Source organism: Amblyomma mixtum, chromosome 2 (genome assembly GCF_055824585.1).
Source record: "Amblyomma mixtum isolate Tamu chromosome 2, ASM5582458v1, whole genome shotgun sequence".
NCBI classification, from domain to species: domain Eukaryota; kingdom Metazoa; phylum Arthropoda; class Arachnida; order Ixodida; family Ixodidae; genus Amblyomma; species Amblyomma mixtum.
The window spans coordinates 311,486,951-311,513,613 of record NC_143013.1 but is presented as its reverse complement, the minus strand read 5'-3'; the positions used below and the strand labels follow the sequence as shown (position 1 = coordinate 311,513,613).

Here is a 26,663-nt window from a genome sequence, read left to right as displayed (position 1 = left end):
AATTTCGTGGAAGTGGGAAATTTCCCGAATGGAACATCACTGGTTCAGATATGATACTTTACTTCGTCTGGCGTTGGAGAGCCTTTGCGGAATCTTCTTGTCATCATTACACATCTTATAGCCTTGGTGTATAGATGTCTCGCATGTGAATGTGAGGGAGGGAGAATCCTTGACGTGCGGAAGGGTGGAAGGCCTGCCACAGTAAGTCTCTGGCCTGCTACTGTGTGTTCTGATTGTATGCTAGGACCTTGAAAATATATTTGCCTTGCCTCAAATGGGCACACAATACTTAACTGAGTTCAATACCAGCAGTGTCGCACCAGATATACAGGCGGACACATAGGAACGTTGGTGGGCAACATAACAGGCCACCCTTCCGCTTCCTTCCCCCATCTGCCTCGTTGGGAAGTGCGTACCAGAGAGTATGTGGCGCTATCGTTCAGAAAGCATACCTCCTGCGTCGCTGCTTGGTCCTTGTTTAGCTTGTCCTTTTGCTTCTGCTGTTTGTAGCCCTTACCATCAGCCACAGCATCCTTGTTGCCTTGCTTGCTCTGCGTGGAGGGGCCAGAAAGAAAAAAAAAAGCTTTTTACACATACTATTATTACTAGTCCATTCAGTGACTGGACATTCAGGCAAGCAAGAGTTGAGGATCAGTTAGAAACTGAAGACCTCTCCAATAAAGCGTCGCCATATTGTTCGCTGGACTGTTGTTTGCACCTGGCTTTAACTCGGTGGAAACCGTAGTGCGAGCTCTCTGAATCTGTTTGCAACAGTCCAGATATGAGGTGTTCCGACGTATGATGAAAAGAAAGGAAGATAGCAGTGTGCACAAGAAATAGCGACGTCCGGTTTGTGTCGATTGTGGAATCCCCGATGACAGGAGAGGAGAGAGAGCTGGGCTGACATACAGGTTCCCGCACGAGTATTAGGGAACATGGACATCGAGAAGACAACTCGCTGTGATGGGAGGGTGTGAACACCGCTAGATAACGTCACTTGAAAATGATGCACTGTTAGAGACGCATGCTCAGGTGGCGCCTGGTTGCATGGATGACAAGCTACTGTGTAAACAAGCTGCCCGTTCGCCATTGTTTTGATGCACATGTTCCGAGTGACTGGTCGGTGATAGTAGTAGTAGTAGTAGACCTTTATTGAAGCGAAAAGCTTCCTATGAGGGTCGGAGCCGAGCTTCACGTGAGCCAGTGCGCAGATTTGCCAGTTCCGCGCATGCGTGAAACCGAGTGACGTCACACGCAGCGCAGGTGGCCGCAGCCGTCGCTGCCGACTCGTCACTACTTGAAAAGTAACTGCATCGAGGCTGGGAATCGAACTAGGGCTTCCGGAATTTGAAGTGGAGACCACTCCGCCACGAAGGCTCAAGGTTTGAGCATGCATAAAGGTGCATCTGGTGAATGCATTGGTTTCATAAATGAAATAAAAGGAACGTAAAAGTAAAAAATAAGGAAAAAATTAAACAATAAAAACGAGCAAGGGAAGACTAAAAAATAAAATAAAGGAAACAAATGTAAAAAATAAAATATGGAAAATTATAAAGAATAAAAAATAAAGAATGAAAATAAATGAAAAAAAATAAAATATGAAAAATAAAAAATAAAATAAGAAAAAAATGAAAAAAGAAACAGTGCGCCAAGAAACGCTTTCGCCAGTACTGCATATTGGGCGAGGTGGTTTACATACATCTTGCAAAATTTTGGCGCGAAATTTTGCAAAACGCTTTCGCCTTGCAGGACTTTAGAGAGCCTAAGTGCCCCCAGAATTTTAACCGCACCGATAACCATCTCCGCCTCCGCACAGGCAGTGTGGACGGCCAAACGCCTCCACCGTTATAGTGGTGCTCCCAGTGCATTGTGCGCGGACTAACTGCGACAGCCATGACGTCAAACCAAGCATAACTGTAGCTTTTCGCTTGTATATCCAGGCTTAACCAGAGCTAAGCCATTGCCTAATTTTTCAGCCATAATTTACAGGCCGAGCAAATTGACTACCTGGGCGACCAAACGTCGCTGTTCTTCCCCTTCAGCACCGAGCCAGGCGGTGATGGATAGTGAAGGTGTGGGATGGGAACCCGACTGCTGAGCAGCCGGGCTATAGAAGAGGCAATGGGCCAGGTCCACATAGATACAGGGGCAGTTGGGACAGCAAAGGTCCGATCCATAGCAATAGAGAAAGAGGTGGAAGGGGGTGATGACTGCGTTCATTTGGATGTGCCGAAGAGGGCAAGCCTTCGACATGGTGAGTGATGGATGAGGAGGAGGGTAAAGGTGTTTGTCGAGGCGGAGCTCGAGGTAGACCTCCTTTATGGTGCAGCGCAGGGTGAGTCTCCCACCGTCCTCCGAGGGCTTGAGCCAGGGGATCAGCGGTGCCCGGTAAAGAGTGTTGCGGGCGAGCTGATGGTCCAGCTCATTGCCTTCAATCCCTGAATTCCCAGGGACCCAGCGGAGGAACACGATGGAAGGCTAAGTACAGGGACCGCTCGTTCGACCTCTTGTTGGAGTGAAGGGGTTAGGGTGCAGTTCTGTATGTGGTAGATAGCAACTTGAGAGTCTGAATAGACTGTGTACTCTGGGAGAGAGGGAAGGAGGGCAAATGACTGGAAGGCATGTGCAATGGCGAGGACCTTGAGGGACAATGGGTCCGGAGGGCGCAGGTACGACCTGCTGGTGTGGGTTTCAGGTGCGGGGAGGTGGGGATGGTACAGGGCATAGCTGCAGGATCCTCGAGGCGCCACAAAAGAGGCATCTGTGTAGGCCACACCCTGGGTATCAGAGAGGGGCATGGTGCTGCGCGGCCGGATGATGACGGCCGGCATGCAGGACGGGGGACATGTTGGTTGGGAGGGGAAAATACGAAGATTGGGAGCCAGGGTGGGAATAGGAGAGGTAAAGGTGGAGATGGGAATGGGAGAGATACCCGCTTGAGTCATTAACCACTGACCCTGACAGTTAAAGGAAAGCCATCGTTCTGCTCCGGGAGGCAAATTTTCCACTCCTGTGCACCCTTTATGTGCAAAAATAGGCTTTAGGATGAAATCATACAGTCCACATGGAAAAGGGACATGTTATCATGATCGTCCGGAAGCTACCTTGTGCTGCTTGTTCTTGGAGGGCTTGACCTCTGCCTCCTGTCCCTTCTGGGTCGTCTGCTCGTCCTGCTGTTGTTCCTGGTGGCGTCCTTGCTCACCTCGTTCGGACGTCCAGCTGCCCTCATGCTGCTTTTTGCCGTGCTTGCCCTTGCGCCTGTGTAAAACACAGCGATCTCTGTTAAGCGTTTTTACCTGAAGTGTTTTTTGGCTTAGTCGGCAGTACAACGAAGCATTGCTTGGCGTCACGCTTAGGGATACGAAAGTAGTAGTGTGGACCATAGAATTGACTCTTGTAACAATCTACATAAGGTCAAAGAGAGAGATGAGGGGAGGGGTCGAGGGAGCAAGGTATGATGCTGGGCGAGTTGGTGGAGCATTCTTTTGAAACACAGCGCTGGCAGACAACAGATGAGAAAGAAGACACACAGAACACACACAATGCAAGGTCGAGGGAGGCCTGATGCGAATCTCGAATGCGAATTCAAGAAAAAAAAATTCTTGGTTGCTTTGCTGGCTAGTCAGATCATGTCCATTCCATTGGACAGAGCACGCATGTCTCCTAAAGCCCCTCAAACTTCGTAAAGTGACGCCAACCGTTGAAGAATTCCGCCCCGTAGTCACCCGTCCCTCTTTTATTCTCCCCCACGCTGGGCGCGGCCGCCCTGCACCTCCCCAGGCTTGCGTGGGACACCATTTATGATGCATGTATAACCTTTCTGCATCAAACCGAGAGGAGGAAGTGGAGGAGGGGAGGGAAGATGTAGCTATTATACACAGTTTGAGGAGCTTTAATGTCTCTTGATGCGTCTGTAAATTTCATTGATCTGCTTTGCTTGACCGTGCAGAAGTTATATAGATATATCTTGCGAATCCGCATCCCGCAAACTTTTATTCTTGACTGTGCTGTTAGTGCCAAATAAAATGGGAATAGCAAAATGAGATTTATTCCCGAGAGATTGAATACTAGCGCTCTTGGTCTTTAATTCTATGAAATGAAGACCGCTACGTGAAGGGGTTAACGGGCGTCGCCAAATATTTTTGTGTATATGTTTCCGCGTTTTAGTTGTGCTATCCACATTTCAGTTGACGTTGATGATACACATACAACTTTAAGTGGACTATAAATTATAATGATACAGCAGGAGTTGGAGTACAATTAAGCTTGTGTGGGCCGGAAGGAGTGAAGTAAAATTTGGATGCGGTTTTCTTTTTGCAGCGGCCGTGGTGTGTCCACTTATTGATGATGGCTCGTAGCTACATAAATGCTTGATTTCGCTGGTTGCGACTGGAAACCATTTGTCTCCTGCTTGCTCCGAGCCACATGCGTCGGCGGCTGTTAATGCATTCGTAGCGGGCTCTATAACTCTAGGAAATATGAAGCAGCAAATCTGGTGCTGTTAAAAATTCACAAGTGGATTTGAAGAGGGAAAACTAATGTCCCCATTCTTTTGTGCATTTTTTTGGGGGGGCAAGTATGGAGCATGGTAACGCTAAAGAGGACAAGGAGGTAAGGTGCCTTGATACTGCTTCTTTTGGGAGGTGAATCGAAGCACCCTACAAGGAGGCACATATATAAATAGTGTTTGTTCGGAGGCGTGGCTATTTTGTTCCGGAGAGCTCTCGCCTAGAAAATGGCTCGCAAAAACGCTGTGTGCAATGCAACTCCTGAAGCGATTTGTGTGTTCTGCTACTTTAATTTGTGTGGTGCTTATTTAAATGGATGATTTCATGGTATATTTGTAATACATATAGACAAAGTATCTGACGGGCATATGCGCCATTAACTCCTGTCTGCCACTCTGGCGACACGCTCTTCAAGTCTGATGGGGCTAGGGTGCTCTGGCTAGCGAGTGAGGTCAAGCACGAGTGTAGCGAGAATCATATTGCGAGTTCTTAGGCGAATAATTAATTATGGAGTCCATGGAAGTAGCCCCCCAGTATGTGTCTGGGCTCCAGTGAATCAATCAGCTTAAAAATTTCGGCAGATGACATGTACGATGACGAACGAAATATGTTTCTATGCGCGCTTTTTACTCTGTGAACATGCCCCCAACTAGTCCAGCAGTCTGCCATATCAAAGATATCGCTTTTTTTTCTTCACTCTGTGCATGCGCTCGAAAGGGCAGGTCGAAAGTACTCATGAAAGCATTCGATATATTGGGATGTCAGAATGCTATGCTACACATAGTAAGACACACACGACAGACGTGGTAATACATGGCGAGACGTGCTGACCTTTTTAATGCGGAAGCATTACTAGGCAATGTCGGCGGCTTTCTGTCATCAAAACCGTGTCCGCAGCAATTGTGGGAAACTATAAAGATATGTCGTCTCAAAAGTGGTTATAGTCGAAGGAGGATGATGTGAGGATGCGGCGCAAAAATTTTTGTGCTGATCGGATCATTAGTTAGAGGCAAAAGAGTGACCAAAAGTGGGCGTGGTTGGGCCGGGAGTGGCGCGAAATTTGAATCGCTGAAAGTGCGATGTCACGTGACACCATGTACCACGCGATTGGCCCACGTGACCGGAAAAATGGACGGAGTCAACGCGCGGCGCGAAATTTGAATGTCCAAAATGAATACCGAGGTGAAATGATGGGGGCTTTGGAGTTAACCGAATCTAATCAATAACAACTAAAAGGAACGGCAGTAATAAATGAAGATGAATTAAGGTGCATTAATTATAAATTAATGTGGGTATAATGTGACTGATACACTGGGATGAACCCGCCGCGGTGGCTCAGTGGTTACGGCGCTCGGCTACTGTCCCGGAAGACGCGGGTTTGATCCCGGCCGCGGCGGTTGAATTTCGATGAAGGCGAAATTCTAGAGGCCCGTGTACTGTGCGATGTCCGTGCACGTTAAAGAACCTCAGGTGGTCGAAATTTCCGGAGCCCTTCACTACGGCGTCTCTCATAGCCTCAGTTGCTTTGGGACGTTAAACCCCAATAAACCTAAACCAAACATTGGGATGAATTAAAGGTCAATTAAAGAAATCATTTGCGAATTAAGTGTGAATTAAATGAATTCATTCCAATTTAAACGAATTAAGGGTGAATTAATTGATTTGGAAATTGTGAATTAAGTGTGAATTCAATGAATTAATGGTAAACTAAATGCGAATTGATTATAGAGTAGGTGCATTAACTGCGGTTTAAGGTGGGTTATGTGATTCGATTGTCAGACGCTACGTCACAATCGGCATAGAGGCAAAGAGGAGCAATTAGATTCGGCGAGGAGGCGTCAGTGCTTTCGCTTCACTCCAATGCGGTTTCCGCAGTGCCCTCGAACGTTTCTGCAAACAGAGGTCGAAATACCGCCGCCATATTCGAGATTCATACTGGTGAACAGCGCAAAAAAGGCGGGACAACAACAAGACAAGACAAGTTGTCCCGCCTTTTTTGCGCTGTTCACCAGTATGAATCCATACCAACTCGCCCAGATCTCAGCCTTACTATATTCGAGATTGTATCATGGCAGTCGCTTGGCAACATAGCTTCCTTAGGTTCCTGCCGCATACCAAAAACCACCAGCCGCGAGAGCTATGAAAACTAAGGCCCAAATACGACAGCATTTGCTGAATTATGTAACCGTGTTAATGTGTTTGTTTTTTTATCGCACCTGCACCCTTCGCCACTGCTTAAGCTAAAGCAGTCATATCGACTAAACTGCTAGGTTTAATGCACTTGAATAGATTTTGTACCTGAGGACCGGGGTGGTCTGCTCTCACTTTTTCTGAAGAAGTTAGCGCAAAAAAACGGACAAGGGACAGAAAGAAAGGACACATAAGACATTCACGAGCGCTCGTGATTGTCTTATGTGTCCTTTCTTTCTGTCCCTTGTCCGTTTTTTGCGCTAACTTCTTCAGAAAATGCATCACCAACTAGCCAAGGCAACGAGTCAGACTTTCCAAAGCGTTCACACAATGCGTTATGCCGCACTAAATGGAAAAGGCGCCGGAATAGAAAATGATAAATATAATCCGTGGTGGAAAAAGTTTGGTAATTAAACCTTTGAATCGTCCTACGCATTCGTGATTAAAAAGAAAACATGCGAATGTATGCGCAGCACCAAGTCTAAAGGAAACAAAGTCGGAAGGAATGGACGTGCAGGTGCAAAAAAAAAAAAAAAATGGCGTACAGCTAATGGAGGCAAAGAGTTTAGCTTTACGGTGGCATGACAAAAAAAAACTGCATTTACTTTTATTATTGACTGTTCTATACATAAGCCTGCGCTTAACACTTTTTTTTTTTTTTTTTGTGGCAGCTCGTGTCCGCTCTCTAGTGCCTACACGGCCTGAGAGTAAATAAACGAAGGTAAAAACAGGAAGCCTAAGTGAGGGGCATCGCCAATGCTTTGGTGAGAAACAAAGGAGAGTGACAGAGAGAGAGAGAGAAAAACAAAACGAGAAGACCGAGTAGCGCAGCCATTACGGTCGCCAGTGTCGGCTTCTAATTGGCCGCCGGGGGCCGTCGCGGTCGTAATTGGATTGGCGGCCACGACTGCCTGTTGAGGCCCGGGGCGCGCACAGCAGCACGTGCGTACGACGTCTATTAGGTGCCGTTATGTCGGCGCGTCAATGTTTCAGCTCGCACGAGGGCGGAAGCAGCAGTGGCAGCGAGCTCCGGTCGCGCGAGGCTTCGTGGCATGACTGGACTTGGCCCTAAGGGAAGCCCCGAGGCGTTCATGGCCTTCCTCGCCGCGCCTTCACATTCTTGTTTTCGCGCACCGCAGGCAATCTCGGACACGCGGAAGACAAGGTTGAAAGAGGGAAGGGTCACGAGAGAGGGGATGTTTAGGGGACGCGTCGGGGGATGCAGAAAGAGAAGGGATAAGGGGTGTTGTCGGGAGGCGGGAGGGGGGGGGGGACGTTGTTGGCACGGGACTCGCGACGCCGCGGCGCCAGGAAGTTGGACGGAAGAAGTGTGAGGGCAACAGCGCGGTCGTATACGCGTCACCGTCAACCCGCAGGGGCTTTCTTCGTTTACGGTCGGTCGCCGCCATAAACGGCCGCCGCACAGGAAGCGGCTAGCCGGGCCGCTTTGCACGTGGCTCTGTCCTCGTAGGGAAAAGAGGGTGGCGAACTAGCCAGCGGTCGAGATGAGACAACGGGAAACCTCCACCCTCTCCTCCCTATCCTCGGCGAGAGCACACCAAATCTTATCCTGCCCTGGAGTAAATGGCAGGATCGCGGTGTGTGGGGAAAAGGATAGTAACGAAAAGCGGCAAAAGACAAAGAAAGTGCGAAAGAATTGGCAGAAAAAGGACGGAAACACGGAAGCAGTCACAAAATAAAATAGGGAAAGAGGGCGAAAAAGAAACAAGGAGCTAAAAGGAACAAAAAGTGTGTTGGGATTCAGTACAGACCGCAAAGAAAGTAAAAGGAAGACATGAGTCGGAAAGCTCGCGCGAAGAAGCGATGTGGGGAGACAGAAATCGGCAGCGCTGTATTTGGAATGCCAATGGGTCCGTGGGCGTTGCAGTCGATAGCAAGCGAGGCAAGCGAACTAAAACGCTTCACTACTTATTTTTTTCAGGGTCTAGCATTAAATACGCTGCTTCGGGTGTCACGGGTGTCTTTAATGCTCCCTGTGAAGACTTTAGCGCTTTCTGAGCCCCTCGTCAAACTGGGAAGGCAGGCGGGTGTTCTATAGTCTCTAGCACGGATTCTTATAAAAAGAGAAAAATGCAAAAAGTATGTATGAAATTGTCAGAACCGTGTTCAAGAGCTTAGGGAGCCCAAATATATACGTAGAGTATGCCTAAACTGCTTGGGGAGGATGCAAGCAATATACCGGACAAACAAAGACGCGGAGCGGTATGCGTGGTGTGGCGCGAATCATTAAGAAATATGCGCAAAAAACGCATGGCTAGACGACGTTAAAAGAACGAGGACGATATGGGCTGCGACGTTGACGACCGTGCACGGGTCGTTGGCGGAGCGTTCGTGCTGCATAAAATTGCTTCACTTTCACGGGTAAGCGACGGAAGACGGGGTCTAAAAGGACAGCAGCAACAAGAAAGAACGAAGGGAAAAAAAATTAACGAAGTGAGCGACAGTGAGCGGGGCTAAAAGGAGGCTGAAACTGATCGCGTGTCTCGACTAGTGCGTGTCTGGCGCCGTCGCGTGCAGAGCCGGTGGGAACACGATGGGGAAAGCATGAGACATTTTTTTTTTTTCTTTTCTATACCAGAGAGCATGCATATGGGATGAAGCCGTGGCCGGACCCTGCCCATGCGAGGGGCGGCTGCTCCGCACAGCTTTTCTGCGCGGCGGCGAAGAAGAGGGTTCTGGGCGCGAAGCGTTTATGAATCGCCGTTTCTCCTTTTATGACCTCTCGATGCCCGAGAAATCAGAGCAGGAGAGAGGAAAGGAAGGATCAGAGCGTGTGGAGGAGGAAGTGGGGAGGGCTTCCTTCGACGCTGCTTAGAGTTGTGACGCCCTCATCTTTATCTTTTTTTTGTTTGTACTCTACGCGCGACCGACCCTCCCTCCGTGTTATGCACTTTACAACCTCTTTACTCTGCTTGGACTCGTACTGGTGTATATGGCCCACAAATTTGAAGTAACGTCGCGTGCCTTGGTTTCGCCGAACTTTAAAAGGAGGGCCATCCGCGAAACATTCGTTTCCGTCGCTGTGCATGAATACAGTAAGGAAGAAAAGAAAGAAAGAAAGAAAGAAAGAAAGAAAGGAAGAAAGAAAGAAAGGAAGAAAGAAAGAAGGGAAAGAAAGAAAGAAAGAAAGAAAGAGAGAAAGAAAGAAAGAAAGAAAGAAAGAAAGAAAGAAAGAAGGAAAGAAAGAAAGAAAGAAAGAAAGAAAGAAAGAAGAGTGCACTTCGAGGGGCATGACGATGCCTCGTTGCGCCTTATATCCTGATCGTAAGCGGCAGTCAGAAAATTCCTTTTTTTTTTTTGTAGGGAGGGTTCGAAGCTCCACTTCGGTTGAGCCTGCGTGCGCTATAGGTATAGAGTTTGGAAAGCGTGCACGCATAATGGAGCTTTTTCACTGGCGAGCCTTTCAGCCGGGAAGCGCATTTACTCGACGCTATACTATCGAGATGGCTACAAATCGAATGCTGGGGTGAATGGATAACAGCATTGGTTATCGTATAGTAATGGACGCTGGCGAGGCGGGTGGTATGGTAGGAAAAAATATTACACTATAAGAGGTGCAAGTTAGGCCGCAAATAGGTATTACCAGCACTGATGCAGTAAAAGTCATATCGGCCTAAGCATGAAAGCCCATCCCTACTCGAGCATCGAATACCGCTCGGTTTATAACTCTCCAGATTCAAGCTTTCTTGTACTAAACACGTTTGCCTAACCATGCAGTAAGACGCATCGACCAGTCTTTTGACACCAAACAACTGAAATAAGTGTGCGTTGTTGCAATAACTTATAGCAGTTCTGATTCGATGTTGTTGTTGCCCTGAAGACATAATGGCGCCTACCCACAAGGGGGATTGCCATGAACAGGTTGAGACTACCATTTTTTGAAAGGATTTAATGCAGCTATCAGCTTAGATTCTGTGACAGAGATGCTTGAAGGTGGGAAATGGACCTCATGAGCTTAAGTTTGGGAGCATACAAAGCTAAAGAAAAAAAATAATGATAGCAGAACGTTCGAACTTGAGAACGTCTGATTTTATCTTCGTCGCGCGATGTGTAGTGATAATATACGTCTTATGTTGGCGGCTCAAGAAAGATATCTTTCAGATTTGGGGCTGTTTTCTTTGTTTACTTTCTGATGTTTCGTATTGCCAGAGATGCGAGTTGCACACACAGGCTTTTTTTTTTTTTTTTTAAAGGCAAGGCGCATGTTTTGGTGCCAGTACGGACATGTACGAGGCGATTTTTATTTTTGCATATATTTATTTTAAGAACAGTAAGGAGTACATCGGTGTGGTACGTAATGCGTAGCCATGCAGATATGGTACATGCATATATCTATGCGTACAGCGTTTATAAAGACGTGGGTGATCTTTATGCTTACCAAGTTGAGTTGCGTTGCGTGTGCGTCTAGTGGTTTTATTTAAAAAAAAAATGAGAATAAAGACGCAAAGCTGGGTCCGCTCAAATGTAGCGTGCAAGCCCTATTATTCTTCATTTCTGCATTAAATGACGGAACACACGCCACTCTCGCAACTAATTTATTTATGTAAGAGAAAGCGTTGCTGCGACTAACAACAAAATAAACACGCAGCATTAGCCAGAAAGCCTCCAAAACGCTTGAACGTCAGGATCTTTGCAGATAAGGCATTTCTTTTCGCGAGAACGAAGCCGAAGCCCGGCTGATACACATGAAACATGTAAAACGCTTCCATCACGTCCGCGGTAAATAAATTAGTTACGAGCACGGCTCCTGTCTTGTTTTGTTTTATCCTTCTTGTCCCTTGGCAAAGCTTGCGTCTCGCCTGCACGCACCGCATGACTTATTTATTTTAAAGCTCAGTACAAGGAAATCCACAGATGTCCTCTAACTTTGTAACATCTATAGAGCACATAGCACTCTCGGGTGTGGAAGTCGAAACTCTATAGTTGCAGGAGCGTGGATTCTTCGCACTTGGGATCAGTATAGATTTTCGGGAGACGTATACATAATAGACGTTAGACTCTTTTAGCACAGCGAGGAACGTAGACGCAATACACGTCTACGCTGATATGTCTCCGGTATGCTAAAAACGTCTAACGTTGAGCGTACGCCTTGTCGGAGTTCTTTTGTTGGGAAGCGTAACGTTTGCAGTTGGCGTGCTCCGCCGATCCTAGTGTCCGGTGGTACGCAAACGAAACCTGTCGTGCGGACGTCCGTATGCATATTTACCCGTCTAGGCCCTGCATGTCGGCCAGCTTCTGCTCACCGGAACCAACGTTCCGTGTCTCGCTGGCACGACAGCGGTCTTCACTTATACGAAGACGTACTCACAAGCAGTGCGCGTCAGGACAGGAAGTGGACACGGTCCGAACTTGTTGCTCCAGGAACTACAAAAGCCGCGAGACTTTTTCTTAGCGAGACGAGATCAGGCACAAAAAAAAAAAAAAACCGTTTGCGGGAATCCTGACTTTGGGGAGTTTGCAGACGGAAACGGATTGTGACGTCGGTTTTCGTTATTCATTTTCGTTGTGCCTCGTGTCGGGATGACACTGGCACAGCCGGGACGATAGCGATATCTGTCGCTCTTCCGTTGGCCCGAATGAGGACCTCTTTCCTTTGTGTGTCATTCGTATCCCTGAACGTCTGAGATGGCCGACAAGGATACTGTGATCGGACGTTTGCTGGGCGATATGAAGCATATTTTACTGGCTGTATTAAAGAACGAACTCGCCTTAATATCTTGGCACAAATGAAGGAGGAGAGATACTTGGGTGGTATATTTAATACGAAAGGAAGATAATCCCTTAGGGTATACCCGAGTGGATCCTAAGGAAACGGTCTCCATCAGGCGTGGAGACATCGACTCTTCGCTGAACAACCTGCATGCTGGCAAGCCTTTCACGCTACCTTATAGATAGGTACGCCTCCCAGCGGCGTTTGCAGGAAAACGCGCGCCTTGTCAGCCATGCGAACACAACGCAGACAGCGTTATTATATAAGACGGCACAGCGACGAAATGACACGTCCGGCCCGTGCGCATAGCCGCCTGCTTCGACCGGGATAAACTTGTCGTTCTTCGGATTCGTCAAACTCCTTTCCGCGCCGGACTCGCCGGAACGTGCCCTGTGTTAGCTGGCCGGCCTGAGCGGAATGCCAAGCCTGCCAGGCCAACTTAATCTCGCTGCCGGCGACACGCTGTCGTCCCAGGGGAACACGGATCCGATGAAATGTGATATCCGGAGAGGCTGCCGGCGTGCCTAGATGTCTGTCTCTGTCTCTTTTTTTTTTTCTTTGCTTGGGTGAGGCGTTTGGTTTCCTGCACCCTATTGTCTTTACTGTCAGCTTGTCAACGTTGCCTTTTGCCTTCTCGGCCCCCTTTTCTGAGAGCAGATTCCTCTGCTCCAATAAAGTACCTATAGGACTCGTTCTTCTTCTTTGCCCATTTGTTCGCCGAGCTTCACGAGACAACGGCACAGGAACAGGCAGCCCTAATAGCCTACGGCTTTGCTCATGATTCGAGACTTCCGGTTCTGGCTAAAGAATAAGTCAGAGGACATTTCTTGACGCGCTTCGCGTATACTTTCGTTTTAGAAAAATCCAACCGCTGCCAGAATTCGCAGTAATGAAGACACATTAACTGGAATAATAAAGACTCAGACATTTCAGCTAGGTTGTGAATTACTTCGCAAACTAGCCGCGCGTTTGCTAAAAATAGTCACTAACAAAAAGGGAATATACTCGATATATAGCCACTCGACAGAGTTGTATACGTGCATAGAGTACGTTGGCAAGATTCAGCACTGCAGCTTTCTGCGGAGTTTTCCCAGAAAGCACACGCGAGGAACGTCGCAGACGACAAATAAAAGGAAGAAAAAAAGTTGCAGGCGGAGAAACTCTAGAAGCAGGTGTCTGAACCGCTGTAGGGGCATGGCATCTGAAGCAAGAGCGTCCCCCCATAATAAAACGTCGCCAGAACCCGGACAGGCTCAAAAAGGAAAAAAAGAGAGGACGCGATGGGATGAAAGTTCAGCCTCGCTGCAGCTCACGAATAAATAAGAAGGAGGCAACTTCTATCGCCGGCGTCGCGTCGTAGGCGATTCCGCCGCTTCCGCTACAGCTGGCGCCACCGCCCTTCCTCGCAGGGTCGGCTCCTTCGCACGTCTTCAGCGCTCGGCAGGTAAACACCACACCCCACTCACTCTCGTCATCATCCTCTTCCGTTGCTCTCGGTTCTCCTTTCTTGAAGTTGCAGAAAAGTAGCACTCGACGTGCTCCGTGGACCGCGATAAATGTTCGATAGAAGAAAAAATGGGTTCGCCTTTTTTTTTTTTTTTCTAGAATCCGATCTCCGCTGCGAGGGAGCACACGTTGCCCGGGCCGGGCCATTTCCTGGGATAGAAGCGAAGACGGAAAGAGAAGAATCTCGGGGAAAAAAAAAAAGGACTGACTCGATAGGGGCGGAGGCAGCACGAGGGGTGCTCGAAGGCAAGGCTGGTACACTTCTCTCTGGGGTTGGGCCCTACCTGGCGCGATGTCCCAACAGCTGCATTTTCTTGGAGGCCCCGGCTATAGTATATGCCGGAGAAGAGCCCGCCGGGCGCACACTGCGGTCTTGTGTACAGAGTCCTCTAACCCCGCGTGCGCTGCTGGGTATTGAACTGCGGCGCCCAGAGCCGCGTTCGGCGTGCTTCTTTCTCAACTGCAGCGTTCATCTCGCGCGGCCTGCGGCGCGCGCGTAAGTCCCCTTCGTTGGGGCTGAATTGCATCTGGGCTGCTGCCACAGTAGCGCTGCTACTGCTGCTGCTGCTGCTACGTGGAGAGGAAGAAGCCGCACGGGGGCGCTTTGGTCGTTTCTTCGTTTTTGTCGAATCGAGGCGCGGGCGGAGAGCGGAAGAGGGTGGACACTAGCGCGACCGCAGCAGCAGAAGCAGCCGCGGTGAAAGAACACCTGCAGCGGTTTGCGCGTTCATTGTTACTGCTGTCTTTAGCACGCTGTGGCTGTTACGCCTCTTTTTTGAAAAGAAGAATTCAGGCAAAAAACAAAAAATGAGAACGGAGTACACGCACAGCAAGAAAAGAGGAAAGTACATTTCGCATTCTGCGCTTCTTGGTTTTCCCTTAGCACTCTGCGCCATCCCTCTCCTCCGGTTTCTTTGTCCCGTTTCGGCCTTTGCTTTTACTGCAGCGTGTACTGTACGAAAGGACACGTGACTGCGCACAAAAGAAAGAAAGAAAGAAAGAAAGAAAGAAAGAAAGAAAGAAAGAAAGAAAGAAAGAAAGAAAGAAAGAAAGAAAGAAAGAAAGAAAGAAAGAAAGAAAGAAAGAAAGAAAGAAGAGAACTAGGAAATGAAGACCAGATAGATCGAAACCTCTTTGATGCGCTTCGAGAGGGGCTACGGCCGGCGCATACTGCACGTAACAAAACTATGATTTCGTTAAGCGGAAACGCGGGCCAAATAGAAACTCGGTAATCCCTTCCGCGCTTCTTGCGTTGACTGAAGTGAATCTTCGGCGCACAACGCTCCGCGTATAAGCTACGGGGCATAATAGCGCTCCTTTCATCGCTTTCAAAGGTGGAGGAAAAATCGTCCATGATTGCGGAGCGCCGTCGACAGCCAGCGAATGATTTTTAGCAAGAGTTTGGAGTACAGACCACGTTTCGGGGTTTTATTTTTCTTTTCATTGCTGACGACTGAACCTATGAGTCGCGGGGAAAAAGAAAACACATGGGTCTGGGCAGCTTTATGGGGCTCGGGTGAATGCTCGTCGGGGCAGCTGTCAGCTCTGAGTTCAATGCGACTCAACCGTGTTGTGTCCGATGGTATTAAATAAAGTATTAAAGTATACCCGACTAACTCCATTACTCGGGCACTCCACGTTGACCTGCGAGCAGTATGTACCGAACGCTCTGAATACTTGCTGCTTTAAGTACTGGAAGAATTCGGCGTAGCCGTGGGTGTGCATCCAAGTTTAAGGACGACAGCAACGTAATAAAAAATTTCCAGGCACACCTAATTATCTTATATGTTGGCAATGCGATAGCATCAGAAGCTGTTGATGCCTTTACCAGAAGTGACGGCAATTCCCTCCAGCAAATGGAAGTTATCCGCTCTGGTGACGTCACTTCTCCCCAGCCAATGGGCGAATTTTTATGTCTGACGACTCATTTTTTTTTCCTGATGAGGCTTTTAATGCTATTGTATTAATAATGCTTTGATACGAAGAACAGAAATGGCAGTCTGCGGCGAACATAAGTGTTATGTTGCAGATGCGTCAGAAAACGGACGGCACAGTTGCGTCAGAAAGCTCCCGCGTAGCGTTTTCCGTTGACCCTGCCCCTGCCGGAACAGCTGCAGGCACATAACTGACGCACAACACAACGATACTCGCACGTGTGTTCCCTTTAATACGGATTGCACCTGTATTGGGCTGGGTTCAGATCAGGACACTCGCGTACTGTGATAGTGGTGTGCGTCATCACATTACTTCATTACCTTAAAGGCCTCCAGTTTGGGGATATTACATAAGGGGTGGGTGTAGGTATAAACTAAGCTATGTACAAAAATATTACCTGTTAAATCTGGCAGTTCAACATTTCGAAAATGTGGATGGGCAGGTGGTTGCAGTGACGTCTTCTGGAAGGCCATTTTAGTCTATGGCTGAGCCCACCACTGAGTGTAACAGGTTGATGGATATGCCCTTCGCAGGATGTTCTACGTGAAAACATGCATCATGTTGGTTGCTCACTGGAAAGCTGAATGTATTGCTTCTATACCGCGTTCAGCTGCAACTTGCTGTAGTTAAATGTCCTGTCTGTAGGCTGTGTTCCTGTTTGACTCGCCCCTGACAATACCTATTTGTTTTGCCGCCATTCAAGGGTAGTTGAACAGTCAACAAAGCCCACAAAACGGAGAAGTGCGCAAATGTTATCAGTCAGGACACAGGGCAGGTTCGGTTGTCGCAATCATTTCTCTAATTTATATAGGTATTGTGGCTCTCATAGTTACATATAAGCTGAGGCTTGAGAAGCGTAGTATCCTTGCTGGTCTTACGTTCGATCTGTTCTTAAATTTTCTCGGATCTATATCAGTAGGTCTTAACCCCTCCCTTTCCCAAACCGGAGACCAACCCATTCTTTTCTTGAATTGATCCATATGTAGGCCTAGCTTTAATTGCGCCCAGAGACGCCACCATTCCAGTAGTTCATCAACCGGCCGCTAGGGTCGCGGTGATCGCTCAGGACTAAATATTCCAGAGTAACCTGCTTGGCAGCCTGCCCTTCCAAGCAGGTTTGTGGTAAGTGCATACAGCCTCGATCGCAGTGCCGGTGCGCGCTGGCGTGCACAGGCGCGGCGATATGACGCGAGCTCACCCTTTGCCCTCGTGATGCTTGGCGTCGTGGCGGCGTTCCTTGTGGTGGTGCTTCTTGCCGCCCTCAGTGCCGCCTTCGCCGCCGTGTTGCGCTCGCTTGGCACTGCTCGACTGCAGCAGCGCCACCAGCACCACGGCCACCAGCAGGAGGAGGACGTAGACGCGCATCGTGCTCCCTCTCTCTCTCACGTCAAGTCTGTGCGAAGATGTTCACCGCTGCAGTCACCTGCGAGGAGGAACACGATGCAGCACGCGTTAGCACCTTCTCGCGCTTGCCAGCGTGTGCTACTTTGTTCTTCCCTCAACAGGGCACAATCATTGCTCGCTGCCTCACAACCTGTCGGCTTTGAGGCAGGCTCTCACAGGTGGCTTTAGTAAGCGCAATTCTCTGAAGCGTTCGGGCGTTGCAGCGGTGCTTGGTCGGTCGATACTTTCGTCATCGTACTCCGGCATGTCCCGATGGTCCGAGTGACGGGCGCGAGCTAGTCTGGAACCCTTCTTCCTTGCTAGATATTTTCATAGTTGCGCCTCTGATCTGCAGGAGTGAGCTTTAACTTCCAGCTAAAGAGCATGAGCTTTAGCTTCCGCTTTGAACTATAGGACCAAGCATACAGTCAACGGCTTGACGGACTGATATGGTGATGACGTCAAAAAGTGATGACGTTTCGGCGGTGCCCGCGTAATGCCGCTCGAAGAAACTATGCGGTATGGTTAGGGGTTGGACCTTTAGTTTTAAACCGACAAAGGTACGCCGAATCTATTTTTGAAATCCCGTTTCAACCGAAAAAGGTCCTTGACATGCACGCCGCAACTCGTTGGCTGTTGACCAGGAAAACTCAGTCAGAGGAGAAGATTAATAAAGAACGTAAGCCAGGTGCGTGGTAAAACGTTGTTTCCGTTAGATTAACGCAGTTGTGCGCTGCTATGACTACAGCTTGCGACGCGCCGTCTAACCAATCGAAAATATGAAATAAGTGTGCCGCGGAGAGAAAGAGCCTGCGGGATCTTCCCATTCTTGTCTGTGAGAGGATGACTTCCCAGAGGAGGGCGCCTCGGGACAGCGACGGAAGAAAGGGCGGCCGTTTGGGAGAACAACGGTTCGGGGCCATTAAGCCAATACCCGCATAACTTGGGAGCCGGCTCAGCGGTGGACAGCTCGACGTTGGTTTGAATTGGCGCCCCCGGTGTCGCACGAGCCAGGTGTGTTTTCTAGGAGAGAAAGCCACCTGCACCGTCGTTGCTGCACTGCAGATGTTAGTAGCAGAACTGGTACCTCCTCTCCTGTTCCCGCGGTCTGACTCAAGCAACGAGCGTCTTCGCTGGCTAGAACACTGCACCACATTATTTCAAGCTCAATGTCGACCGGGATAACGGGCTTGTAGATCCTAAAATGGTGTCTAAGTTCAACTTCGCTGGCCACCAGCATGCACAGAAGCAGACTTTAATCACAACATGTCTTGTTTTTCATTCTTCGCGATTAGTTGTTACCGACGACTCGCTTTGTGGACAATTAAGCTCGGGAACCGAAGTGTCCATGTTAAAGAGGCACAACCAAGGGCGTCCGCAGAATTTTTTTCAGGGGGGGGCCCATTGGTTGTTGGCGCCGGAGGGGGGGGGGGGGGGTATATTCGTAGCGAAAAGGCACTATTTGCGGAGTAAATTTATTTATTTATATATAAATAAAAAATAAGTAAAATACACACTGAAAGAAAATTACAAGCAGCAAATTAAAGCGCGGATTGTAGAGATACATTGGAGTTTATCAACAAAGAAACAATTAAAATTAATAAAAATGCAAAAAGATACTATCAATACTCGAAGTGCTCAGTCTTACTGCATACGGGTTCTCGACTCACCCGAATTGATGACCAGCACACAGCGCAATATGTTCACAAACACGCAACTACAGTCACTCAGTCAGTCTTCCTTGAACAGCAACTGTAGGCGCCTCGGATTTTTCTGGGCGAATTGCGTAGTTACACGGGTGATAAATTCATTTCTGTGCTTCATTACACGCTCTCAGTGCACAGTCATCATATATATTGATTGGAAAAATGGTTGAACGAGTACGTTGAAAACAAAAGATGACTATATACAACGAAAACTTATTTACAAGATAAATGCACGCTCGCAGCTTCATACACCTCGCTCCATCTTGCTCGCGCATCCGCACAGTCGAGCAACCGCACACACACTGCTCGCCGCTCGTCGTTTTCTCGTCCGCTGTCTTGGTTGTTCTCACCTTCGTTGACAACCCGCCACTAAAAACACCGAAGCACAAACACAGAGGCGCGCACATGTGCAAGGGCTTACTTGCCACAATATCCACGAATGCGCACTTTTGGGGTGTAAGGAACGCCGCGCGACTTCCGAGGGGAAGGGACACCCGCAGCTAATTCGGTCGGAAAATTTGTTTTTGTGCTTTTATGGGGTTCAGAGCCCCAAAACGACTCAGGCTATAAGGGACGGAGTAGTACAGAGTTTCGGATAATGTCGACCACCTGGGTCTCTTTACCATGCACTGACACGCACAGTACATGGGCGCTGTTGTGATTTGAGGCCCAGCCAGAGGTGACAGGCGAGCCAGGCAGGCGCCATCGGGCTGCGTTGACCAAAGGCGCTGGTTTTCGGAGAAGACGCAAGGAACGCTGGTGTGGGGGCGCCTCTGGAGACTGCGTCGCCGTGAACAAAAGCAGCTAATCCCCTTTGCCGAAGGTTCTGAAAGCGGCGCTTCTACCGCACTGAGCTCTCCCGTGGATCGGAAAAGACAGCGAGCGGCGGCGGCGCCAACTCGTCGCCCGCTTGCCCCTGAGCAGCCCGACAAAGCGGGGGTGGACACGGCTGATTTGTCCTTCCCCCCTCAAGAATTCATCGGTGGCCGGCGTACGAACGTATCCTGATTCTAGCGAGCGACCTGTGCCCTCTTAGCGCGCGAGCGGCGCGAACTTGATTACTTTTGTATTTTGTAAATAGTGTACAAAGCTCTCCCCTGTCCTTTCTCGCTGTCGCTCCCCTCTATACTTCTCCTCACTATCCTCTCCCTTTCCCTTTCGTTTCCGCCGGCTGCAGCTCGGGTGCTTAAGATATTAGATAGCAATTGCCGCGGCCGGCAACACTCTTTTGCTTCACTTTTTATTTTTATTTTTTTTTTTAAAATAAACCACTACCACCACCACCACCTGTGCCCTGTGCACTGTCTGCCTCCGTGTCGCTATCTCTCTAGAGATCAAAGAAACAGACACCCATCTCAAGACGGCTCGAAACACATGCTCGCCGGTGCCGCTGCATGTCTGCAACAGGTCGTCCTTCAGCAGAGCTGGCGGTGGCGTGGTTTGAAAACGGCGGAACGACGCGCGCCCGGACGCGGCATTTCGCAGATGTGACCAAGCGTCGAAGCGGGGCTGCTTTTCTGAGCGCACCACCGCCCCTGGCGTGCGGCCATCACTCACGGTTCGAGTGAGTGATTTTCCAGGGGGGTGCAGCCGCCCCCCCTTGCCCCCCCCCCCTCCGGACGCCCATGGGCACAACTGTAGTATGTAGGAGCATTAAGGACGATTATATTCATTTTTGTTTAGTCTTTCTTTCCATTCACCCGTTTTAATGGTCTTAGCACTTTGCTAGATAACACGATGATTTCGCAGATGCAGCAGACGCAATGCAGACCGACAGCGTATATCACCACGGCAGTCTCAGCTTGCAGCGAAACGTTACCCGCTCAGCTTGAGTATTAGTTTAGTTTATTGCTGTATTCACATGAGCAATACTTCGAATACGTTGAGAGAGAGAAACAGAAAGAAAGAAAGTAGGATAAAGACAAGCACCTCGCCATGCATCGAAGCCGGCTGGAGACAGTTGAGAGTCACTGACTGAACTTAGCAAAATATATATATATATATATATATATATATATATATATATATATATATATATATATATATATATATATATATATATATGTGTGTGTTTTTCTTTTATTCACGAGAAATACGCAAACGAAATAGTCCGGAAGTGCCGAATCGACGAACACCAGCTTTCTCTTGTGCTTTCTCCTAGAAACAGAGTAACTGAATTTCAGCTATTCACCGCAGGGTTCTTACAGAGGAGAATAACACCAAGCAAGAGAAAGCCCTCCCGCTGTGAAGAGCGCAAGAGAGAAGACAGAAGAAAGAAAGAGCATAGTCTTAAAGGCCTGCACCTCGTTTTCACAGCTTTCTCTTTCATGTTGTTAGCCGTATCTTTCTCCTTTTTTTCTCCCTTTTGGCACAGATCACCGCGTTATGCACCCGCTGCATTTCCTTCGAACAGAGAAGGAAACAAAAAAGGCGGAGAAACGGAACGAGCGAGCGGAAAGAAGGTTTCCCCTTATTATACGTTCACGGCACTTCGCACACGCAAGCTTAACGCACGCGAGCGACGCCGCCCGAAGCTGCGGCGCTGTAGACCTTTTGTGCGCAAAAGTTGCGCGTTCGCTTTCCGGTTCCTGGGAATCTCGACACGTCTACGCCGGGAGGGCGGCGGCGCTTCTCGCGTGTCTCTTCTCCGTCGTGCGCCCGTTTCACCGAGCGCGAGGAAGCCATTGTGACCCGCGACTATATATGGGGACGACGTGGGGGATGAGGGGGAGGGAGGGGGGGTGGAAGAGAGCTCCTCCTACGCGAAAGTAAGCCTGTTCCGCATCGCCATGTAAAAAGAAGCGACGACACAAAAGGTTGGCGCCGCGGCAGGCTCGTGTCTTGCTGCCTCACTGACGACAAGCGTCAAAGGCTGCAGAAAGGGTATATTCCTTCCCTTCTCTATTCTCATCCCCAACCCCCTTTTTCCCGTTTTCGTACTGTCTTTCTGCGTTGCGCACTCGTTCATGAATAGCTGAGGCGGCGGACCTTTGGTCGAGGTGAGGAGAATGACGATATGCGCTCCCAGACTAGCACCATCGCGCGTGCCTTGCAGAAAGGGAGAGGGGGGGGGTGGCTAGACGGGAGCAATTTCGTCGGCTCGGCAATGGAGCGCAGGCCAAAGGGAGGTGGCAATCCTGGATCTCCGCGAGCGCGTGGAGTAGAAGGCGCGCTTGACGCGAGCGCTCCGCGGTGACGGCGGCCGGAAGCGGTTATGGAGTATTGAGGACTTCTCCCGGTGTCGGTGGCCTATGGCCTGGGGCGTAGCGGGGCTGAGGCATGGCACTGTGAGGAGGAGATGGGATCTGCTTCGTGACGTCGCTAATGGGTCGGCGGTTGTCGGCGCCATACATATCCGTCGACACGCGCGGAGGTTTTGGCGCGGGCAGTGCGTGACTTTGAAGAACGAGGTAAGACAGCGGCATAATAAGAGGTTGCGAGCGTTGCAGGCCGAATAGAAATTGAAAAATGGCGCATAATCTGACAGCAAGACGTATGAGACTGTTCTCACTTTTTCACACAAAGATCGAGGCTAGTAATTGGAAAGCAGCATTTTCAATCAATCGATCGATCGATCGATCAATCAATCAATCAATCAATCAATCAATCAATCAATCAATCAATCAATCAATCAATCAATCAATCAATCAATCAATCAATCAATCAATCAATCAATCAATCAATGATTTTACGTAATTTCCTTTGCTCGCGCTGTGTCTTGCCATTTGCAACTGTGTTTGTTTATCCCAATGCATAGAAAGTCGCGTGATTTCCGGCGAATTTGTGGGCAGTAACTTGCGATGCATTTGCTTCACATATCAAAAGCCCCTTAGTGAGCGGTATTGCATGAAGGGTAGCACTGAGCAGAATAAAGGCTTTTTTTTTCGACCGTATCGTATTGTCCGCATTGGAGCTTCAGCTGCAAGCACAGAAACGGTTACTAGGAAATGTCTGCAGTTTGAATTACTCTCACAATATTACACTACATGATATTTAGATACTCAGCAGACGTCTGCGTTTGGCTTTCAGGTTAGCATTTCGTACTTCCCCGCTGTGCGGCGAAGACAATAAACGTTCGCCTCAAAAATGGGAATTCAAACTTGCCTAACATGTTAGGAGCTGCAGTTTCATAGAAATCTCATTTAGCCCGTGAAATCGAACGACACTATAGACGTACAACGTGGCATTTTTCAGCGAGGAAAAGAAATGTTGAAAATTGAACTGTACTGCGTGACATACATTGCCGCTTTGATTCAGAAATTGTAAGAATGAGCTCTGCTAGCTGGCAGAGAGATGTTCAACAGAGAGCAGGCTGTTTATCCTTTGATGTTGCAGTCCTGGCACCAGCGTACAGTCGCATTAATGAGCTCTCAAAGATAATTAATCCGGTACTATGGTGATTTGCTTTCGGTTGATTCGCTACATCGTCATGTATATGCACGGACATTTGGCTGCTGCGCCGAAGCTTTGAATTAGGATGCAAGGGCGTTCTGAATTAGCCAACGTTAATTCAATAATTCAGACAGCCTGCTTTTAACCGGTCGTGGGCTAAGCAAGCGTCGCTTGCCACTTTCTGGTTTTGACTCTTCGTTTCCCCCGTTCCTTTATTCCCGCCGTCTTTGACCCTGCAAATTAATCAGGGGCTGTCGGGGCACTGTCCACGCAGGGGCTCTGCTCGATGTGCCATAAAGTTCGAAATCTGTCCTTTATTTTATGCGAACCCCACTGTGAATGCCTAATGTCTGGGCATATCACCTGTACATCCACACACCCACTCACTCACCAACTTATTCACACGCTCACCCACCGAACCACTCACTCAAATACTGACTCATCCATCCTTTGCCTCCTAACCCACCCACTCACTCACTCACTCACTCACTCACTCACTCACTCACTCACTCACTCACTCACTCACTCACTCACTCACTCACTCACTCACTCACTCACTCACTCACTCACTCACTCACTCACTCACTCACTCACTCACTCACTCACTCACTCACTCACTCACGCACTCACTCACTCACTCACGCACTCACTCACTCACTCACTCACTCACTCACTCACTCACTCACTCACTCACTCACTCACTCACTCACTCACTCACTCACCAACTCAATCACCCTACCACTTACTCACCCGCTAATCCACGCTCTCACCCACCTAGCCACTCACTCGCTTATTGGCTCACTCACACACTTTCCAACCTACTCAACTACCCAAGCACTCACTGACTCACCAATCCACTGACTCATCAACCCACCCACTCAATCACTCACCTACCCAAACACTCATTCTCTTGTTGACTTACGCACCACCCATCTACTGACTCACTGACCCACCCACTCGCTCATCCGCACACTCACCCACCCATCCGCCCAGCAACAAACGCAATGCTTTCGGATTTCTGCAGTGAAGCAGACTTCAGTGCCCTCGTAATTCACGCTTACGAGCACGCACGCACTCCGTTCACCCATCAGATGTCGTATGTGCGGTCCAATTAAGACAGAGGTTTGCTGAGAACATGGCGTTCCTGGTCAATATTATCCGCGGCGCATGTGTGTTGCCGCGCACGTGTTGCGCTCGCCAGTGTGTGCGTCAAAGCGTCGTTCACCTCTGACGTCAGGAGAGCTGCCGTTGTGCAGAAGGAGCTCGCGACGCACACCGGAAACATGATCGACGTACTACTGTTTCGCAATCGCGTCGATGCTAGCGGACAAAGAGAACTGCTTATTTGCTATCGCGTCTCGCTGCCGCAACACGGCGTATTTTGGGAAAGCACGGGCCTTCGAGCGTGCGTATAGTGTTTCGAATTCGCTGTGAACAAGACGGTACGCAGCAGTCGTCCAGAGAGCGGTTCTTCACTTGCCCTTTTATTCTCGCGGTCGTTTCGCGTCAGAAGCGCGCGCCTCCTAACAAACGAGCTTGGAAAGGGCTTTCAACTATTAAAGATATGAAATAGTCTCCTAATGGCGGTGCAGTTATCGACGCGACTCGTTCGCCCCGGGTCACAGCGAGAAGTCTAGAATTATTTTTAATCGCTGCAACGTTTGCTTCCTCGAGACTACATCGAGCGTTCGATGTTTAACACCGCGAGATTGAGTACGAAAGTATGCGGTGTTGGAATAGTGTGCATTCAGTGCTGCAACGCCCGGTATATCACGCGCGATAATGCGGACTGTACGCAGCGACTCTCAGGAGCCTTTGTTAATGCTTACAAAACGATACTAGATAATAACAGTATTACGCAAGCAACATTTCCCTAAACATTTCGTAATCACTAGAGTATGACCCCACTACCGAAGTTTATTTGCACGCTCTTGAGACACGTTTGCAGCACTGAGACAAACCAGGATCTGGCATCTGGCAACAACGGGTCTGCCCATGCCCAGGGTCTGCCCATGGCTGCTAGTAGTGGGCACCGCGTAACTCATTGGAAATATTTTAAACCTGTCATTCTATGGGGATGGTGATTATCATGGCCGACTCTTCCCCGTGGCTGCAACATCTGACCTCTAAAGTGTTTCCTGCACTCTCACCAAATATTTCATACGGCAATTGAAAATAAATGGTAGGTGCCAAAGATTTCGAATTTCCGCGGTGGATAGATGGATGGAAGATAGCAGCGTCCCCTTTGAAACGGGGGATGGCAGGGGCCACCATGCTCGTTTTTTTTTCTACTTTCTTTTTACGTAGAGGTGTTATAAATTGGCCTAAAATTGCGCCAGTTTCTCTAAATACATTTGCAGTGCTACACTTCTAACTTTATGCCACCTCTCTGCTTTTGAGCCACCAATCTTTAAATCGCTTTTTGCCTCCACCAAGAAAACTTCTTCCACCGCAGATTTATTCACATGACCATTGTTATCCCTAAACCCTAGGGCTTCAGGCAGAGTGCCTAGGGCCGACATCCGGATGGATACTATCACATTTGAGTATGAGGTGTTCAATCGTTTCTACAGATTTACCACAAACAGCACATGTGTCATCTTCTTGGTTAAATTTCTTTTTGTAGCTGCACGCTCCAAGACATCCTGATATAGCTTCAAGTTATCACTGCCTCTTGAGTTATCATAGAACGATTCCTTCCTCATCTGTCTTTTCCAATTGCGATGTAGTTCTACACTCTGCTTCTTTTTCGTTCAATTAATCCAGTTTTGACCTTCCGCGTTTTTTACCTCTAGCCTAAACCTCTTTATTTCTCCGTCCCTGTGTCCTGCATACATACTAGTTAGTTTCCTAGTACTTTTCCTGAGTGTTCAGGAATGATAAGGGGTGAATCTGAGTATTCAGCGCCACTCGACACGTGGTGGCAGTCGTGCAAACTACAAAACCTTTGTCCACATTTCTTGGGCTTGGTTGGGCTTGGCTGCATTGCGTGTACACAGACCTCAATACCAGTCCTTCTTCGACTTCATTCGTTCCGAAATCCTTTTGCCATATAACGCGTTCATTACTTTTGTGCCTCGAGGCAATCATCGACGCACTAGAACAAAAATTCCCACAGAGTCAGGTGCCAGATATGCAGAGGTCCTGCTGTGACCTGACTGTCGCAAACGCGAACTCGCAGCGATGAACAACCAAGTTTTCCACGGGAATAGTGTTACATCAGCGGGTGATGGAATGTATTCAGAATTTCGTTATTACTTCTTACTTGTTGCAGAGTATGTGCGAGCCGTTTTGTCGCATTTAGCCGCTCAG

The 26,663-nt window shown here is 48.8% G+C and overlaps 1 protein-coding gene across 2 annotated transcripts in view; it reads right to left on the bottom strand.

Annotated features, from left to right (window-relative positions):
• The window catches only part of LOC149364973 (uncharacterized), an 80,493-nt gene that overhangs the window by 6,948 nt on the left and 46,882 nt on the right, over positions 1-26,663 (bottom strand). For both annotated transcript variants that reach the window (XM_089574969.1, XM_089574968.1), the window contains exons 2-4: positions 17,069-17,293; positions 3,105-3,258; positions 453-551 (exon numbers count right to left, since the gene is read on the bottom strand). In XM_089574969.1, coding sequence (XP_089431095.1) covers positions 453-551; positions 3,105-3,258; positions 17,069-17,235 — 420 coding nt within the window. In that variant the 5' untranslated portion in view covers positions 17,236-17,293. The remainder of the gene's footprint in view (positions 1-452; positions 552-3,104; positions 3,259-17,068; positions 17,294-26,663) is intronic.